This window comes from Marmota marmota, unplaced genomic scaffold (genome assembly GCF_001458135.2).
Source record: "Marmota marmota marmota unplaced genomic scaffold, marMar, whole genome shotgun sequence".
In the NCBI taxonomy this organism is placed as follows: Eukaryota; Metazoa; Chordata; class Mammalia; order Rodentia; family Sciuridae; genus Marmota; species Marmota marmota.
In genome coordinates, this window is record NW_025999869.1 from 18,663,919 (window position 1) to 18,684,719 (window position 20,801).

Consider the following 20,801-nt stretch of genomic DNA (forward strand, 5'->3'; position numbering starts at 1 on the left):
AAGTGTACTTAAGCACTGCTTGACCTCTGCTCTGGGCTCTGGGCTGCCCTCCCTTCTTGAGCGAGCCTGCCTGGAGCCTCAGCGCGCTGAATTGGATCCTCAATAAACTCCCTCCTGCTTATTGCATGAAGCCAGTCTCTTGTGGTCTCTTCCTCCGACGCTTCGCCGGACCCTTACAATCTCACCTACAAACATCCTAGCTTGTTAACACAGTGCACCGTAGACTATTGGTGGCTCACCCTGTGACTGAGTCACAGCTAACTGAGCTGTGACTCACTGCTACTGTCCCAAATAGAGAGAGAGAGAGAGTGAGTATATGCTGCATATTGGTTGCTTGGGAAAGATCAAAATTCAAAATATGATTTCTACTGAAAGCATATTACTTTTGCACCATCGTGAAAGAGAAAAATCCCAAGTCAAAACATAATAAGTCAGGAACCATCTGTATATAAAGAGACAACCCAGTTAAAAGGTGAGTAAAGAGTTTGAAGAGGGAAACATTTCTCCCTAGAAGATAAATGGCAAATAAACCCATGAAAAGATGCTGAACACCACTGATCATCAGGTCAATGCAGATCAAAACTACTATTAGATATTACTTCACATCAGCTAGCATGGCTAGTGTTACTAAGATGGACAATTCCAAGTGTTAGTGAGGGTGGGGAGAAATTGAAATCCCTACACATTTGCTGTAGCATTGAAAAATGATGAAGTTACTTCAACAACTGTATAGTAGATTCTCCAAATGTTAACCATTACTTTATTACCCTGCAATTCTACCCTTGAGGAGTATTCACCCAAGGCAATGAAGCCATCCATCTGTACAATCACTTTTACATGGTTGATAATAGCAGCATTATTTATAATAGCCAACAGGAAGGAATAAATATCCGCCAACTAGTGAATGGATAGACAAAATGTCAAATATTCTGACCATGGAATATTAGTAAAAAGAATGAAGCATTGCTGTTTGCTAAGTGTGGTTGAATCTTAAAAATACTAAGCTCAATGAAAGCAGCCAATCACAAAAGACTACATATTGTACGATTTCACTACTATAAAAAGTGATTGGCCAGAAAAGGCAAATCCACAGAGATAGGAAGTAGATGAGTAGTTCCCAGGAGTTGAAGGAATTGGAGGCTTGGAGTGAGCAGTTCCTATTTTGGGTACAGATTTTGTTTTTGCAGGGACAAAACATTCTGGGGTTGAGGATATGGCTTAGTTGGTAGAGTGACTGCTTTGCATGCACAAGGCCCTGGGTTCAATCCCCAGCACCACAAAAAAACAAACAATACAAACAAACAAAAAACCCCCCAACATTCTGGATTTAGATATTGTAAGGTTCTTGCAGCTGCCATTTTAAGAAAAATTTTGCTTTCCCCCAAGGCATATCATCAGTCCCTCATAGCAACCCCACTCCTAACCTCTGCATTAGGATCCGCCCAGCTCTAATCCCTGAGCCTGCCCCATAAAGTCTGGAACCCCAAGCCTGTTTTGCCTCTCTCCATCTATGGAGAGTTGGCCTTTGATGAATAAACTCTCTTGTGGATCTCTGCCTAGTCTCTGTCTTTTCATTTCTCGCTCGCCTGCCTCCCGGGTCCTCACTTTCCTTTTGGATAGTGGTGACAATTGAACAACTTTGTGAATATACTAAAAATGTTGAATTGGACATTTTCTTTTTTTTTGGTACTAGCAATTGAACCTGAGGTGCTTAACTGTGGAGCCACATCCCTGGCCATTTATATATACATTTTTATTTTGAGACAGAGTCTTGCTAAATTGCTTAGGGCCTTGTTAAAATTGCTGAGGCTGGCTTTGAACTTGCGATCTTACTGCCTCAGCCTCTGGAGTGGCTGGGGTTATAGATGTATGCCACTGTATACCTGGATTTAATTGTTTATTTTAAATGAATGAAATATATAGCATCTGAGTTATATCTCAATAGCGTTGTTTAAAAAGGGATATGTGTCTCATGAACTCTTTGATATAAAGACAAGAAATCATTAGATTTGTTGAAAGGGCTGAGTCTTTAGCCTCTCCTGGATGTTCTTAAACCTGTTGCTGGTTCTTTGATTTGTCAAGGAAAAAGATACAATTGGAACTCTATCATTGAAGATTGTGACTAAAAGTGAAAGTACAATCAGAAATATATACCAGTTTTTACTCTTAGGTATAGATGTGCCTTTGTTTACAGAATGAATTTGTTGTTTGATTTTTGAACTGTGGACATTAGTCACATTTTCAGAATTGAATTATGTGTGCATTTAGGGGCTGTGCATACAGTGTAATGGGGAGGCATGTGATATAGGAGCCCTTTCTACTTCCTCTTTCTTTCTTTCTTTCTTTGGTGCTGGGGATTGAACCCAGGGCCTTGTGCATGCAAGGCAGGCACTCTACCAATTGAGCTATATCCTCAGCCCCACTTCCTGTTTCTTTTCTTTAAAAACACTTATAAATTATTTTTGATGAACATATAATAATCTTCCATATTGATGGGATTTGTTGTGATATTTCAATACATGTATACAGTGTGTCCCGATCAAATCCAGCCTCCCTGTATCCACTCTCTTCATTTCTTTAATGCCAGAGCATCATGCAAACTTTTTCTAAAGAATAAGTCAATAGATACTAGGAGGCTGCACATAATTATTTGGGTTTCTGGAAAAATCTAATGCCCAAGAAAAAAGTTAATTGTTTTTCAATACTAGAGATTGAACTTAAGAGTCTTACCCATGCAAGACAAGTGCTCTTCTGCTGAGCTGCATCTCTAGCCCCCTACATCAGTCTTTTGTGCATTTGGTCAGGAAAAAATAAGCCCTTGGAAAGCTGTTTTATTTTGGCCATCAATAAATAGGCAAATAATCGTGATGTGAATATTGGGTTATTAATCCATCTCACAAAACAGCAATTCCAGAGTTTCATTTAGTTCCTTTGGTTCATCAGCAGCTCAACAATACCAGAGGTCCAAATCAGTTCTACTAAGAGCTGAGGGAGAAATGATGGGTGATACAAGCAGTCTGGTCCTCCTGAAGTCATGTGGAGGAGAAAGACATCAAACAGTGAACAAATGAAGGAATAAAAATAATGATATACTGTTCATGGATTCTGCTTTTATAACTCACTGTTCACAGATTCTGTATTTGAATCCACTTACTTGCTAAGTATATTTGTAGCCTCAAGTTCAGTGCTCACAGAACCTTCAAGCTTGCTTTGAAATGCACATGCAGAGTGCACAAAAAACCTGAGTTGTCCCCTGTCCCCTAAACACTCCTACAGAAGGATTGTTGGAATCCTGACCCCACCGTGAGGTGTGGCCTTGGGGAGGTGGTTAGTTCATATGGGTGGAGACCTTGTGGATGGGGTTAATGACCTTATAAAAAAGACACTGGAGAGCTCCCTCCTCCTGTGTGCCATGTGAGCACACAGTGAAGAGATGGCAGCCTATGAACCAGGAAGCAGGTCCTCACCAGACATGGAGTCTGCTAGTGCCTTCATCTTGGACTTCCTACCCTCCAGAAATGTGAAAACTGAATTTCTGTTGCTTAGGAGGCACCCATGTTATGCATGTTGCTATGCCAGACTACACTAAGGCACACAGTCCCAGCTAGGCATGGTGGCACACGCCTGTAGTCCCAGTGGCTGGGGAGGTTGAGACAGGAGTATCACGAGTTCAAAGCCAGTCTCAATAAACGCAAGGCACTAAGCAATGCAGTGAGATCCTGTCTCTAAATAAGATACAAATTAGGGCTGGAGATGTGGCTCAGTAGTTGAGTGCCCTTGAGTTCAATCCACAGTACCCAGCACCCCCATCCCCCATCCCCCACCCACCCCCCAAAAAAGAGAAAGAAACGGTCCCAGCTGAGGCTGAGTGACAGGAGATCCACCTTCTTGGTTTAGCTCTCACACAGTGACCAAATGTTTTTTTAGCTGACAGTTTAGTATCACATTTTTGTTGACAGTTTTGGTTTAAATAGTCCCCAGACAGAGTGCCCAAGGGCTACTGGGGTGTCCAGCCATGCTGCACCTTACAGAGCAAACACCCACCAGATAAGCTGCATGGGGCGGGAGCAGTGTGGGCCGTGAGTTCAATGTCAATGAATCAACTGAATCAACAATAAAGATCTGAAAAGGAGTTTCTAAACAGAAATGCACATTACAGGAGGCAAGGTACTGATGGCCTGGTGAACATGCCATGACCAGAGCCGCCCTCTTCCCCTAGGAGCAGGGTGGTTGATGTTCTGTGTCCTCAGAGGCTTGACAAGACAGCCATCACGAGTGACAGGAACCTACTTCATGTCAGGATGAGTGCTATGAAAGACTGGGGATGATACAGAATGATGGGTATGTGGCCTGTTTTTAAAAAATAACTTTTATTTATTTATGTACTTATTTTTATTTTGAACCCGGCCCCTCCTACATGCTAGGCAAGCGCTCTACCACTGAGCTGCACCCTCAGTCCTGTGTGATCTGTTCTTAACGGGTTGGTCAAAGGAGGCTGTTGGGGACAGGTGCTGCAGTCTGGCTGGGCACAAAATAACCGAGCTGCCACGAGGCATTTGTAGGTTCAAACAGGAACTCCTTTATTGCCCGAACTCCACCAGCACTCCACGCGCATTCCCCAGGAACTCTCCCAGCTCTCCCCTGGGCTCCGCACGAACTCCACAGAAACCCCCACGGGAACTCAATGGGAAACTCCGCTAGAACTCAAAAGTAGCGGGCACCCGAGGCAGCAGGAGCCTCCCTATTGCCTGACACCAGGGGTCCATATACCACTGAATACACAGGCTGCCCCAATCCAGCATCATCCAGTCACAGCAATTATACACAGCTTAACTTAATTATCATCATCTTAATGGCTCGCTGGCGTCACCTCTCAACCACTCCTTTTGGCAATGCCAGGCACCATCCCGACTTGGCTGTGGCTCTCAACAGACAGGGTGACCTAAAGGATGAAAGAACTTCAGAGCCAGGGGAGACCAGTTCAAGCAGGGGGGACAGCTGGGTCCCTGAAGAGAACAAGCCGTGGACTCTGCAGGGACCTGGAGCGTGCTAGGAGGTGATGGAGAAGGAGGCCCTGGGATCCGCTCCCATGGGCCTTTTGGGCCAAGTTAAGAAGTTCAGGTTTTATTCTCAAGACCCAGTGTAAAGTTACAAGCTGCAAGTTTCAGCAAGGCAACTGAGAACCACCATTGGCCTACTATTCATGCTTCAATAAATATTTAAATATTTGTCAATTAAAAGACCAAGTTCTTTCTTTCTTTCTTTTTTTTTTTTTTGTGGTACCAAGGATTCAGCCCAGGGCCCTTAACCCCTGAGTCATATCCCCAGCCCCTTTTTAATATTTCATTTTGAGACAGCGTCTCACTGAGGTGCTTAGGGCCTTGCTAAATTGCTGAAGCTGCTTTGAACTGTCCATCCTCCTGCTTCAGCCTCCTGAGCCACTGGGATGACAGGCCTGCACCACGGTGCCCACAAAGTGACCAGGTTCTGAAACTGAGATTTCCCCCAGAATCTGAACAAACCCAGAATTCAGACCTGTGCTTCCAGGCTTCCCCCCAGGCGGCTCGGCTTGGGGCGCTGGTAAAAGCAGCTTTCGATCCCCTTCCTGACCCCCAGGCCCAAGCCAGCAGGAGGTCAGCGCTCCTTCAATTCCAAGTAGCCTATGAAGGCAGGCTGTAAAGTTGTGAAGAACCTGCTTTCCCCAGGGTCCACTGTGCATTCTTCATTTCCACGGCACCACATGTGTTTGTGTGTGATTGTTCCCCTGCCAGCCCCGAATGCAGTCGGGCTCAAGGGAACTACCCCAGGCTGGCCTGGGCACCACCTTGTACCTTCAGTATCCCCCAGCTGGGCAGCCCAGGCATTGAGGACACACAAGAGGAGCCAGTGCCCCGGGCCAAGGTTGGCAGAGCTGGAGTAGCTATAGGAGGGAAGCTTTGGGGGCTGAAAGTTGGACCCACTTGCAGCAGAAGACCAGGATCCCAGGTCTGGGAGACATCAGCAAAAGCACTGGGAATGAGTCCCTCTCCCACCGCATTGCTGAGCTTGGGAAAAGGCCAGGGTCACGGGGAAATACTAGATGCGATATTTATAAAACAATAAAGTCCAGGTTGACCTTGATTTAATCTTCCTCCCTATTTTCATGTGGAGAATCCAAATCCAAGGGAAGGAACTTTCTTGAGGGCACAGGGCATCTCTGCCCATGCGAAGGGCTGTGGGCTTGAGGGAGGAGGAAAGGTGAACATGTATCTGAAGCCCCATCCCTTGTCCCTCCGTCAGTTCCTCTAACACCTACCAAGTTCCCATTAAGCTCTGGGAACATCTAAGACCCGCTCACAACCAAATACAGAGAAAGGGGTAGGTAACCTGAAACTCGGACAAACTGTCCAGTTTTTTTTTTTTTTAATTGTTTCCCAATAAGTACGTCAACAGCAATAACCAAAAACTCCCTCCCTGTGCTGGGTTCAGTGATTTCAATACTTGATTCCACTCTCACTTGCAGGCTTGGGAGGAAAAGCCGAAGTGGAAGAAAAGTGACATCCCCACCCCCATCCTCCCTCCTGCCCCAGAGAGGAAGGACCTTCCCCCCAATGGCCAGTGTCTTCCCAGTGGCACCAGAGAACCAGCTGCCCTGGAGCTGATCCTCACTCTGCCAGCTCTGGGCACCTACTCTGTGCCAGCATCTGGAGAGGTCACTTCCTTGCTCTAGATGTCCGCCAAGGGCACATCTGCTGCTCTCTCTCTGCCCAGTTAAAAGTTGCCCAGTATATGATATGTCAAGAGCTTTGTAATGTTTTGAACAACCAATAAAAAAAAAGAAAAAAAAAGTTGCCCAGTGTTTTCTGTTGCTTTTAAATAAAGGTGAGAGACTCTTTAAGATGGCCCACAAGGCTCTATAGGGTCTGGCTTCTGTCTCCACCCCCTTCCTGTTCTCCTCTTTACCTTTCTTTCATCCTGGTGCATCCTCACACATCTCCATACCTGTCAAGCTCCTGCCATAGGGCCTTTGCACATGTCACCCCCCAGGATCTGGAACATTCTCCCTTCCTCTCCTCCTCCTCCTCCTCCTCCTCCTCCTCCTCCTTTTTTTCTCCCTCTTTCCTCTTCTTAGTAAGAGGAAATGATTTAAAAATTTAGAAGAAAATAAAGATGCAAATTTATCTTATTCATGGGTTTGAAAAGAGTTTTCAAACAAAACCCCAAAGAAGTTACAAAAGAAAATATACATTTGGCTACATGCAATTTGTGTGCAAATATAGGATAAAATTTTACCATCTGCATATAACAAACTATTCTTTTGCACTGACAACAAAGGAACTGAAATGTTACCACTTGCTCCAAACTACCAACAGTTCTTCAGCTCTGTTCTACTTTTTTTTTTTTTTTTTAAATGGAGGTTGGGTTGTGGCTCAGTTGGTAGAGAAATTGCCAAGCATGTGTGAGGCACTAGGTTTGATCCTCAGCACCACATAAAAATAAATAAATAACATAAAGTTATTAAAAATAATAAAAAATGGAGGTCAAATTCACATACTATAAAATTCATTAAAGCATTCAATTTAATGGTTTTTAATATATCACAAAATTGTGTACCCATCACTACCTCTGGATTCCAGAACATTTTCAACACTTCCAAAAGAACATTTTCAACACCTCCGAAAGAAAGCCCATGCTTATTAGTTAGTAACTCTCAATTCCCTCTTTCTCCTACTGATGACAACCACCAACCTACTTTGTCTCCACAGATTTGCCTATTTTTTTTACCATTTCATATAAGCAGAACCATATGTTAATGATCTTCAGTATCTAATTTCTTTCAGTTAGTATGATATTGTAGTGTGTGTCAGTACTTTACACCTTTCATGACTAAATAATATTCCATTGTGTGGACATATGCCATTTATTTGTACATTCAATTTGCATTTCCCTAATAACTAATGTTGTTGAGATCTTTTTGTGTTATGTTGGTATATATTTCTTTTTTTAATGTTTATTTTTTAGTTTTAGGTGGACACAATATATTTATATTTATGTGGTGCTGAGGATGGAAACTCAGTGCCTCACGCATGCCAGGTGAGCACGCTACCACTTGAGCCACAACCCGAGCCCTATATTGGTATATGTTTCATGGCCATTTGTACATCTTCTTTGAAGAAATGCCTGTTCCAATAGTTGCTCATATTTTACTTGGGTTATTTGTCTTATTGTTGTGTTGTAAGAGTTCTTTGCATACTCTGATTAGAAAATATTTTCTCCCTCTATGTTTCTATATTCACCTTCTTTTCAAGAATCAACTCTTGGTTTATTGTTTTTTTTCTAATGTCTTCCAATGATTTTTGTTCTCATCCCTATCATTGCCTTGGGTTTGGTTTGCTCTTCTTTTTCTAATTTCTTTTCTTTTCTTTCTTTCTTTTTTTTAGAGAGAGAGAGAGAGAGAGAGAGAGAGAATTTTTTTAATATTTATTTATTTTTTTAGTTTTTGGTGGACACAACATCTTTATTTTATTTTTATGTGGTGCTGAGGATTGAACCCAGTGCCCCGCGCATGCCAGGCGAGCGCGGCTACCGCTCGAGCCACATCCCCAGCCCTTCTAATTTCTTAAGATGGAAAATTGTTATTGACTTAAATCATGCACGAGAGGCAAGAAGTCTACCGATTGAGCTATATCTCCAGCCCTCTTTCTTTTTCTTCTTCTTCTCCTCCTCTTCCTCCTCCTTATTCTTCCTCTTCTTCTTCTTTTGAGAAAAAGGAAAAAGCTTTATTGCTTTGCTAGCAAAGGAAAAACACAGGGGCACTTGTCCCAAAAGCTGTGATTTTGCCCATCAGTAAGAACAGGAGGCTTTTATCTCTTTCTTCTTTTTAATGTGGACATTTACAGCTCTGTATGCCTTGCTGCATCCTATAAATTTGACATGTTGTGTTTTCATATTCTTTCATCTCATATTATTATAGCCATCCTAGCTCTTCTTTTGGTTATTGTTTCTATGGCAAATCTTTTTCCACTTTTTAATTTTCAACTTGTCTTAGAATCTAAAATGGGTTTCTTGTAGACAGCTATCGTTGGGTCATTTGAAAAATGTACTGCCAGTTTATGTAACATATGGTATATGTTTCATGGCCTTTTGTACATCTTTTATGTATAAAGTTTAATACATTTACAATTAATGTAATTTCTGATATGAAAGTATTTATTTCTGCCATTTTGTGCTATATATATATATATATATATATATTTTTTTTTTTTTTTTCCTTGCAGTGCTGGGGATTGAACTCATGGCCTTGCACAGGCTAGGGAAGCATGCAACCAGCCCTTGCTAGTTGTTCATTGTGACTTACTTAAAAAATATTTTTCAATTCCTCCATTGTTTGCTTTTGTGTTAAAGACATTTCCTAGTGTACCATTTTGATTCCTTCCCTCCCTCCTTCCCTCCCTACCTTTGTTTTTGGTACTAGGAATTAAACCTAAGGGTGCTTTACCACTGAAACCCACCCCCCGCTCCGCCCCCCTGGCCCTTTTAATTTTTTATTTAGAGACAGGATCTCACTAAGTTGCTTAGGCCCTCACTAAGTTGCTGAGGCTGGCTTTGAATTTTCGATCCTCCGCCTCAGCCTCCTGAGCTGCTGGGACTGTAGGTGTGTGCCACTGTGTCCAGCCCCTATTCTTTTTAACTACATATTTTAGGTTATTTTTTTCAGGCACTGCCCTGAGGATTACAATTAACATCTTAACTAAAACTATTCTAGTCTGGCTAATCCCAACTCATCTTCAGTAGTATTCAGCAACTCTGCTCCTCTATAGCTGTGGTTTTCTTGTCATGTTACTGTCATATCAATTCCATCCTTCCTTACACATGTGTGTTCAGCAACAAGTTCATAATTATTAATTTTGCAGTTTTCTTTTAAAATCAGATAGGAGAAAAAAAGAGTTAAAAACAAACCAAAGCACCATTTGTACCACTTCTGTGCTCACTTAGTGTTCACCTTGACCAGTGCCTTTGTATTTCTTCATGTGGATTTGCACTGCTGGGTCTAGCTGGGAGCATTGGAAGGTGGAGGAGGACAGAGGGTGGGGTGTGTTCCTACCACCCCTTCCTGTCTGGGCAGCAATTTTTGTGGGGGAAGCCCCTCTCCCCAATTTGCTAGTCCTGAGGTGCTTCACTATCCTGCTTGTTTCCTTAATGCCAAACACACTTGTTAAGCAGGCCCTTCATTAAACCCTCTCCTGTCACCCTACAGGTGGGCTGGCTCACGCCAAGGTGACTCTGCAGGCCCCATGACCTCCTTGCTGACTCCAGCTTCTCATGACATAAGGCCAGGTGGATGTCTCCTTTCTAGAACTTACCACAACCTTTGCTACAAGCTCATTTTAACAACCATTTGATCGACATCTGTTCCCCCTATGAATCTGTGGGCTCGACGCAGGCAGAGAGCAAGTCTGTCTGGCTTACCCTCCTACAGCCTTTCTAGCAGAGCTTCTGGCCTGAATACATATGTAACATTTTTGTCTTATCTATTTCATGGAATTCTCCTGAGAGTCCGGGGACAACGGGTACAAAGTCTCTAACAATGACATCTCCCCACATGTCCGCAAGCTACAAAGTAAAACGGTGTGAGGATAGCATGGGGCGGGGCTCATGGAGACCTGGATCATCATGTACCACTATGTCACTTTGGATCAGGGACTTCTCTGGGCTCCTGTTTCCTAAAGGACTTTGAAAGCATGTTCTGAGGCTTTGAGGCCCTTTACCAAGACCCTCTGGTTTTAGGGCTCAAACCTGCTCATGGCCTAGGTTCCCCCTTCCCCATGGACAGCCTTCTTCAAGCTGCGCTCCACAGCGCACTCTGGTGGGCCCTGAGGGACAGCACCAGGACAGCTTCTGCTGTCTGTACGGTGCTCACCTGCTGGACTCCCATAGGACCATTGGTGGAGCAGGAGTATCATCCAAAACTTTGTCTCTCTTCTGTGAGCTGAAGCCTCGAAGGGGATGGATGTGTATACTAAGATCTCGCTGAGGTTTCTGTAGAGCTGGGCTGGCCAGTGCTCTCCCCATCAAATGGTATTAGACAAATCTAACACCAACAGCACAGAAATGTTTGCTAAACAACTACTTGTGATTGATGAGTAGGCATCAGAATGAGTTTAGCCTTTCCATCTCTTATTGTCACTACTCTTCAGAACTCCTCCACTCTAGGGTGTAGTCTCTAAGAAACTTGTGGGCTGCTCGGCCAACTCCTTGAGCTCTACTCTCATACATATAGGAACTCCTTCTTGCCTCAGGACCTTTGCACTAGCTCTTCACACTGCTGGAACTCCCTTCCCCCAATTATCTCTTTGTTCACATTCCCTCAGTTTCTGGCTTTCACTTAGACGCATCCCTTGACCAGTCAGCTAATATTAGCCCCAACCCCAGTCTCAAATATCATTGTTTTAATCCTACAGAGCCCTATTTGCATCTGAAACAGTCTTTGTTGCTTTAGGGTCTGTCTTTCCCTCTAGAGTGATGGCTGGTGGATTTTGTTCAGCACCCAGCAGGGTGCCTGGGTGCTGAACAGGTGCTCAGTGATGTGTATGCAGTGATCAAATGGAGAACAGCACACAAGGAATATGCCAGAGACCACTTTAGAGAAAGTCTGGAGGTTTACTCAGCAACAATCACAGTCACAATTATACATGGAAAGTCATTTCTTCACAGAGGCTCGCTTTTCCAGGCAGGAGGAGAGAGGTTGGTAGTCTTGAGCTTTCTCTACAGAATCCCTGTCTGAATTTCCAAATGTTCCCTGCCTGGGACCCCCTTGGGATTCTGGTCTTCAAGCCAATAACAGAGCAGGAACCTGACCCTGTTGGCTGGCACAGCTGCGTCAAAGCCATTGGGAGCAGATGTTCAGATGACTTTGTCACTAGGTATGTGGGTCCTACTCCCACCCAGAGGCACTCAAGATCAAGTTTGAACTAAAACACAACTTGGACTTTTTCACAAACAGCATCAGTTGAAAGCAATAAAGAATTCCAGAACAGAACCACACTCCTTGCCCCTCTTCTTTCAAATCTTCAGAAAATATTAAAAATGCAAGGCCTTCTAGGAGTTAAGATCACCCAACCTGTGTAGCTGAGATCTGTCAAACAAGGAACCCCGATTCCCCAGTTCCCCTGTAAAGTGCTTTGCTATTCTTTTGAGACTTCTGAGACTAGAAAAATGAAGATTCACAGAAGGAAATATGGAGCCATCTTCTAGGACATCACCTGTTTCTTAGGTTGAAAAACATTGGGCACGTAGGAAGTTTGAAAAGGGGATGCCATGTGGGCTTTGGAAATCCACGTGCTACATCTTCAACAAAACTGCTCTTTCTGTCCTAGTGGGCCCTTGTGTCACATCTCCCCATCAGGTATCTTCTGCAGAGGTACCCACCCCTGTCTCTGAGCCTTCTTCCAAAAGGAAGAAGCAACAGTTTCTGGACTTTTTTCAAGTTGGAAGCTCCAATTGGAGGCACAGCTGGAATGGCTTTCATATATATGCTGCAAATCTAGCCAACTTTGAAGACCTTGTACTTAATTACCAGCAAAGATGCTCTTTGCATCCCAAAATGTTCCTGGAGTCCTGCTTTGGAAAGCTGCTTGGGGGAGAGTCCGCATGGCCACTATACTTTCTTGTCACCTCATCCTCCAAATAGATGCTTTAGAGGAAAAGGGGCCCACATCTCAAACTGTTACCTGGCATCTCCACAGGCTCCTGGCTGAGTTGTATTGAGTATCAGCCGGGATGGGAGCAGAAGCCTGAATTCTTGAGACAGGTGGTTTCCAAAAATAAGGTCAGACAGCGAGGGGCTTAGTATTTGCAGTCAGTGGAATTGAAACAATCAAATCCTGTCCTCCTGCCCCTGTTACTCAGCCAGGTCTCAGGACCTACTGGAGAGGGTTCAGCAGTTACAAATGCCAGAAAGCTCAGAGGACACGCCTGCCCTGCTTATGGTGTGGACCAGGCAGGCTAGGAAGAGAATCAAAGGAAAGGGAAGGGGAAGGAGACTACCTGTGGCTCCTGTGTTCCTCGCCTGGTCCTGTGGAGAACTGTCACCCACTAGGAGAGGGGCCATTTGGCAATCTAGCCAGTACCCTCTGTACCTTAACCCTACGGCGAGGGACAGGTGGAGCACTCTGTTTGGGGGTTGGGGTGGGGGCCACAAGCATGACCCAAACAAGGGCCCAAAGAGGCAAATCAAGCCTCCTCTTGGGGGCTGCCAAGGCCCTTCTAGGGAGGCCACAGGCCAAACAAGTTGCTGAGCTGCCCTTGAATTTGCAGAGTTCATGCGATGAGCCGAACAACTATGGCCTCTGCCCTTGGGGGTCTCTGGGTCTCACATTTAAGGCCCAATGTCTCCTGCTTGAAATCAGACATCAAGAAACACACTCATCCCACGGGAACTGCACACGCCATCAAAAATGTTCCCCTCCCCCCACCCCTGCCCCTTTACGTTAGTCTAGCAAGGCACTAGGAAATGGTTCAAGTTTAGGGATTTGCTGTACATTTGCATTTTTTTTCTTTTTAAAAGGCACAGTTTTTACTTTAATGATGCTGCATCGCTCTCCCACGCTTCAGCTCCCCAAATCTACATGTTCCTGTCATCCTCTGTTGAGATTCCAGAGGGGGCCTCCTCTTTTGACTCCCTTCTATAGAGGGCCACCTCTGAAGATATAGCACTCATCTGCAAAAGGACACGTGGGGTCTGCGAGCACAGGCACCGTGCTGGAAACGGTCCTTTGCCAGTGACACACTCAATCTGGGTGGGGGTGGTTGGGAGGGTTTCCCTCTTTCCCCCTGATAACTGACAGCCTTGAGATCAGCCGGCATCTCCAAGGCAGATTCGTGGCTGTGTTCCCAGATTTCTGTCTTGGTTACTTAATTGGTAAATGACACATTCGAGTGACCCGAGTCTAACTGGAATACTGATTTCAAGTATTTCCTGGGCTAGCTGGTGGAGCCATAGGTTGTGGAATGTGATTTTCGTTTCTCAATCAGTGGGTGGCAGGCTGGTTACAGAAATGCCTCCTATTAGTTTGGGAACCCTCTTCGAATCTGACATGTAATTAAACAAAGCAAAAGGTAAATATGAAGGGCTAGTGGGTATGTCTGGTTATGGGGCAACAAGTTCTTTTCTCCACTGCCTGGGGACGGCAGCTGTGGGGATGGAGGGAGGTTCCGGCCTTCTGGTCATGGCTGAGCACTGTACTGTACCAGAGCCTCTGGTGGCAGCTGATGGACACAGGTCCCCCACTCCATCTTGCCAGTGCTTCCAACCTTGGGTTCCACAGACAGTCCACGGGCTGGGGCTGCCTCGACTGTACCAGACCTGCCTGCTGCTTTAATCAGAGCATTCTAGAAACCACACTGGAGGCTAGAATTCCAGAATCCTATGGAACACTCTGGTTTGGATGAGCCGTAGAGTTCTTTAGAAACTCCAGAGTTCTATGAGAACTAGAACCACAATGAGGTCAGAGGTGTCTTGCTGCCCACAGTTGGTCGTGGAAGCTTCCAGCTTCTGGGCAGGGAGCACCTCACAGCACCCGTTCCTCTCCTGAGGCAGGGACTTGCCTGGGAGAGAAAGGGAAATGGAAGCGTGGATGGGGGAAGCTCAGCCTCTCCAGTTTGGAGATCTACTCGGCCTTTTCCAAGGGCCCCAAGGCCATTTGAACCAGCCCCTAAAGCTGGTTGCAGGGCTGTCCTGTTCCTGGGGAGCATTGAAATGGGCATTTCAAATACCCAAAGAGCTAGAGGGAGACAGCTCTATGTTCATGACTGCAAAGGAAGGTCTGGGGTCCCTTTTCCGACCCCAGGACTGCCATCTGGTCAGCGTTCAGTATTGAACACTCTGAGGTCACAGGTATGGCCTGTGAGTCACCTGGGCTTAGAGAAAACAGAAGCTGGGCAGTACTGGCAGTCACCCCCCGACAGAGGCAGAAACCCAAAGGGCCCAAGGAGGACTTTCCCCTTCTGCTGCAGGTGGGTGGCCTCAGTACTAAAGGCTGACCGCACCAGGCAGATACTGCCTTTCTCTAGAGCTTCATATATGAGAGCCACCCGAGGGCTGCGCACCCTTGCAGGACTCATTTTCGGGTAGCTTAGGGCTGCCATGGGATTCTCCCACACAGTGCTCCAGAGAACACAGCGGGGGTTGAAGTGGGCTCTGCCTTATTGTGGGGTCTTCTGTGGGGTCTGCTCAATACCTGACCCCATGACTCAGGGGCTGAAGGACCAGCAGACCCTTTGCTCCAGCTTCAAGAGCACTCTTGCCCTGACCCACTTGGCCAGCACCTTGCACACCATGGTGCCCCCAGACCCAGCCTCCTCAGGGGAGGGGGCTTCATGAGCCAGAGGGACCTTCTGGGCCTGCCAACAGGACGCGAGGGCTCAGTTTCTGTTGAATTTTTCCAGGACTGTTGAGTTGGTATGTTCAAACAGCCACTGCTGGGTGAGAGAGGAGGGGTTGCAGGTATTCATGAAGATTCTGTGGTCACTTTCACTGCAGTCCATGCAGCTGCCACTGACAGGGTGGTAGAGGGTCTTGTCCTGCAAAACAGGGAGGGGCTCAGCCGGGAAGCGCTTGGGGATGCCAACTAACAGCAGCAGCAATAATGTCAACAAGTAGGGGAGGAAGTGACAGGCGAGCTGCTCACACACCTGTTGGTCTCCCCCAGGGCACACAGCCAGATGTGGCCCAGTGCCCCCCACAGCTGGTGTCACCCCAGGCCTGTGTTCTGTCCCTGTCCCTGGGCAGAAGTGATGCATGTCGCTTCCAGACCTGGGCCCTCCACACGGTCTGCCTCCGGTCAGGTCTCACTAGCCCTCGTGGCATGGTTGTGCCTTCTTTTTAATGGACTCAGTCAATAGTTAAGATTTGGAGATTTCACATAAAAACCTGGATTTCTGACTTTTTCTCTTTTTGGGGGGTGGACACTGGGGATTGAACTCAGGGGCACTCGACCACTGAACCACACCCCCAGCCCTATTTTGTATTTTATTTAGAGACAGGGGCTCACTGCATTGCTCAGTGCCTCGCCATTGCTGAGGCTGGCTTTGAACTTGTGATCATCCTGCCTCAGTCTCCTGAGCTGCTAGGATTACAGCATGTGCCATCACGTCCAGCTGGTTTCTGATTTCTCTTGAGTGGCTGGAAAATGGGGCAAGACAGGTCTGTGGAGCAAGGGAAGGAGGGGCTGGGCTGCTGGGGGAAGCTGTGAGGAACTACATTGCTTTAAAACAATTTATCCCCTCATTCCCCGCCACCACCCGTTGCCCACGTTCCCTCCCCACCCTGCGGTGTATCTTGTCTTACTTGGCGGTATTTCCACAGCTGGTTGCCCCTCATGCTGTGGCAATCATACAGAGTGACCGGGCTGGTGTGGGAGACGGCGTCAAAGCAGAACTTCTTGGTGTGCTGAGGGTCTCCGGGCCGGATGTCCTCTCTCCAGGTGAAGGTGAACACCTGTGCACACAGGAACATTACTACAGAGACAATAAAGTCTGGGAATTTTCTTTTTTCCTCCATTTTTTTTTAAATTTGGAAAAAAATTCTAAACACATAGGCCAAAAGAGAGCCAACTGAAATTACCTCCTGTTCTAATTAGCCAGCTTCAGCCAATCTTGTTACACTCTACCCCCATGGCTCCTTCTACCCACATTGTTGTGAAGTTCATCTCAGCTGGCACATCATGTCAGGTACACATACCTTAGCAAGCACCATCATAACACTTGAAAGTGACTACCGAGTCCTCAAGGTCATCAAGCACCCAGACTTCAAGTGTTCTTGGACTGCCTTGCCAATTTTTTTTCACAGTTGGTTTGAATCAAGACCCAAACTGGGTTCACCTTGCATTTATTTGATGAGCACCTACCCCTCACTCCCCCACAGCTTTATTGGAGAATAATTGGCATACAGTAAACGGCACACATTTAAAGCATCATGTGATATGGTTTGACATGTTTATACTTCAGACAATCATCAGGATCCAGGTAATGAACAGATCCATTATCCCCAAAGTGTCCTCATGCTCCTGGTGATCTCTCCCTCCCGTCCCTCCCCACCATGTCCCTAGGCAACCACTCATCTGCTTTCTGTTATTAGAGCTTCATTTGCAATTTCTAGAATTTCATAGAAAAGGGTGCACACAGTGTGCATTCTTTTTTGTTTGATTTCTTTTCACTCAATGGAATTTCCTTGAGATGCATCCAGGTTGCAACTGCATCTATCGGCAGCTCATTCCTTGTTTTGCTCAGTGGATTTCACTGTATGGCACTTCATTTACTGGTTCTTGGACATCTGTATTGTTTCCAGTGTTTGATTATTACAAAAAAATCTACGATGAACATTTGCATATAAGTCTTTGTAGGGACTTGTTTCCTTTTCTTTTGGATAAATATCTAGAAGTGAAATAGCTGGCTCATATCATAGATTAATGTTTAATTTTCCAAGAAACCACCAAACTGTTTTGCAAGATGGCTGTACCATGGACATCCCCACCAGCAGGGTACGGTTCCAGTTCATCTGTATCCTGCCAACCTTGGATATGGTCAGTCTTTGTATCAGGTGTGCAGTGATGTCCCACTGTAGCTGTAAGTTCCCAGTTCTCTAATAATTAATGGGTTCAACATTTTTAATATGCTTATTTGACACGCCTTCTTTGGTAACATGTCTGTACAAATCTTTTGGTCTTAATTTTTTAAAATTATTGTTATTGAGTTCTCTGAGGTTTTATATATTCTAGATAAAAATCTTTTTCTAGATATAGGCCTTACAAACATTTTCTTCCAGTCTGTGACTTGCCTTTTTATTCTCTTAACAGTTTTTTTTTTTTTTAAACCAGACATTTTCATTTTGAAGACAGTATTTTTTTTCCCCTTTGGTATTGCGTTGTTGGTATTGTATGTAAGAAATCATTGCTTAATTCAAGGTCACAAATTCCTTTGCCTAAGTTTTATTTTAAAAGTTTTTTCAGTTTTAGGTTCTATGTTTGGGCCTCTGAGCCATTTTGAGTTAATTCTGGTATGTGGTATAAGACATATATTGATTTTTTTGCATGGATATTCAACTGCTCCAGCAACATTTGTGGGAAAGACAGTTTCTCCTTGGAACTGCCTTTATACCTTCGTCAAGACCAGTTGTCCTTGTATGTGTAGGTCTGTTCTGACCTTCATTCTCTTCCACTGATCTGTCTTTATGTCAGGATCATACTATCTCGATGACTGTCATTGTAGAATATTATCTTGAAATCAGGCAGTGTTTGTTGTTCAACCTTGAGTTTCTTTTTGAAAGTTGTTTTGGCTATTTGAGGTCCTGTGCATTTCCACTTGAATTTTAGAATAACTTTTTCCAATTTCTACAAAAAAAGTCTTCTAAAATGTTAGAATGGTGTTGATTTTTTTTCCTATGTTGCTCAGGCTGGTCTTAAAGAATGGGTTCAAATGATCTTCCTGCCTCAACCTCCCAATGAACTGGGACTACAGGTATGTACCACCCTAGCTCGATTGTGTTACATTTACATATTGGTTTGGAAAGATCTGATTTTGATTGTCTTCCTTTGAATACGGTATATATTTTCATTTATTTAGAGCTTCCTTAATTTCTAACAATAATGTTATACAGCTTTCAGTGTACAGGACTTTCACATCTTTTGTTGTTATATCTAGTATTTGATATTTTCTATGTTATAGTAAATGCCTTTGTGTGTGTGTGTGTGTGTGTGTGTGTGTGTGTGGTGCTGGGGACTGAACTGCACACAGCCCCGTGCCCACGTTGCAAATCTGAGAGGGAAAAAGGGAAGGAGTGGACCAGTGAGGTACCCACAGAGGGGACCCAAGGCAGGTGCTGGGGACTGACCTGTGGGCGGGAAATCCCTGCCTTGTGTGTGTGAGGTAGGCACTCTACCAACTGAGCTATATCCTTAGCCTGTAAATGCCTGTTTTTTGTTAATTTTGTTGATTCTTCAGTATCAGTATAAAATGATTGATTTTTGTATCTTGCTTGATTTTTGTATCTTGCAACTTTGTTAAAACTCTGTTATTAGTTGTTTTAGCTCCTTTGTAGAGTCAAAAGAATTTTCTCCTTAGATGTTCATATAGTCTACAAATAAAGACAGTTTTTCTTCTTCCTGTCTGGTCTAGATGACTTTAGGCATCATGTTGGCCACAGGTTTTTCAGAGATTCCCTTTGTCAAAGTGAGAAAAATTCCCTTCTACTCTTGGTGTGCCAGGAATTGTTGGATTTTGGCAAACACTTCTAAATACATTGAAGTGATTTTATGTTTTTTCTTTTTCAGTTTGTTAATATAGTAGATATAGAAATTATTATTATTTTTAGTTGTAGATGGACACAATACCTTTATTTTATTTATTTATTTTTATGTGGTGCTGAGGATCAAAGCCAGTGCCTCACATGCGCTATGTGAGCAAGCTACCATTGAGCTACAATCCTGGCCCATAGCAATTAATTTTATAAGTCTAAATCAACTATGTTCCTGGAACACATTTTACTTAGAATGCAATGTGTTATGCTTTTTAAATACTGTTGAATAGAGTTTTCTAAAATTTTGTTTAGGATTTTTGCACCTGTGTTTATGAAGTATAAGTTAGGGTTAGTCTTACATTAGTCTGGTTTTGGTATTAAGGTAATGCTGGTCTCACAAAATGAGTTGGCAAATAAATATTCGTTCCTTTTCTGGAATTTTCATAGAATTGGTAAAAATCTTTTCTTCCATGTTTGGTAGAATTGAAGAGTGAATCTATCGGGGCCTGGAGTTCTCCAAGTTCTCTCCCCTCTCTTCTACATTCTGTTTTGTGAGTTCTAATGGCCTTGCTCCTTTATGCTCAGCTCTGTCCCCTCAAGGCAGGGAGTCACCTGGCTTGAATTGGATTCTCTCTCCCTGACCTGTGGGTGGGAAATCCTTCTAGGAAGGAAGGTGGGGCCGTTCTAGGGCTCGACCTGACTTCTCATCTGTCAGTTACAATCTTTCATTGGTTGTTGTCTATCCTCCTAAAAACTGCCTCCTTAATGTCCATTTCCTGGCCTCTTCCAGGGCGGGAGCTGTCTTTTGGTTCTGCCTCTCTGTTCAGGGTGGCTGAGGGCCAGGAGGCATGGATCCCAATGGGGCTGCCATGCTTCCCGCTTTGGAAAGCGAAGGCTGGCCCAAACCCCGGGCACCCTGTGGTTGCTTGTGAGTCCTCAGGGTTGGCCTGGACTATGCCACACATTGAGGCTTTTCTGAAGTTGAGATTCATGGGCTCTTTTTAACCGGGTCTCATGCTCTTCTTGGTCTCTTTTGGAGGTAGGGCCGGGTGGAGAATAGCCACATAGTAACACTGGAGGAATCAGAAGACTTCGTCACAGAGGGCCACTACCTACTAAGAACTATGAAGAAAGGACAGGGCAGGCAGATATGCACTTCGGAGGGAGATGCGTGCTGTGCTGTCTGAGAGTTTGCTACGGTTTGGGTGGATCCTCTGGAATTCACCTGTTGGAAACTTAATCCCCAAAGTGTATGTTAATGATACTTAGAGGTGAGGCTTTGGGGAAGTAATTGGATGAGGGATGAAGGTTTGGGACCCCCAAGATGGCACTAATGACTTTAAAAGAGGAGAAAAAAAATCCATGTTAGCAAGCATGTCCGTGTCCCCCTCTGATGCCTTCTGCCATGTCATGACCCAGGATGAGGTCCTCATCGGGAGCTGGGCAGATGCTGGCGTTATGCTCTTGGACCTCCAGAACTGTGAACCACATAACCTGCTATTCTTCATAAATGACCCAGTCTGTGGCT

General features: G+C 44.8%; 1 protein-coding gene across 1 annotated transcript in view; it reads right to left on the reverse strand.

Annotated features, from left to right (window-relative positions):
* Positions 1-11,620: 11,620 nt before the first annotated feature.
* Galnt10 (polypeptide N-acetylgalactosaminyltransferase 10) overlaps positions 11,621-20,801 on the reverse strand; it is a 236,241-nt gene continuing 227,060 nt past the window's right edge. The window contains exons 11-12 of the mRNA XM_048782909.1: positions 16,328-16,477; positions 11,621-15,561 (exon numbers count right to left, since the gene is read on the reverse strand). Coding sequence (XP_048638866.1) covers positions 15,403-15,561; positions 16,328-16,477 — 309 coding nt within the window. The 3' untranslated portion in view covers positions 11,621-15,402. The remainder of the gene's footprint in view (positions 15,562-16,327; positions 16,478-20,801) is intronic.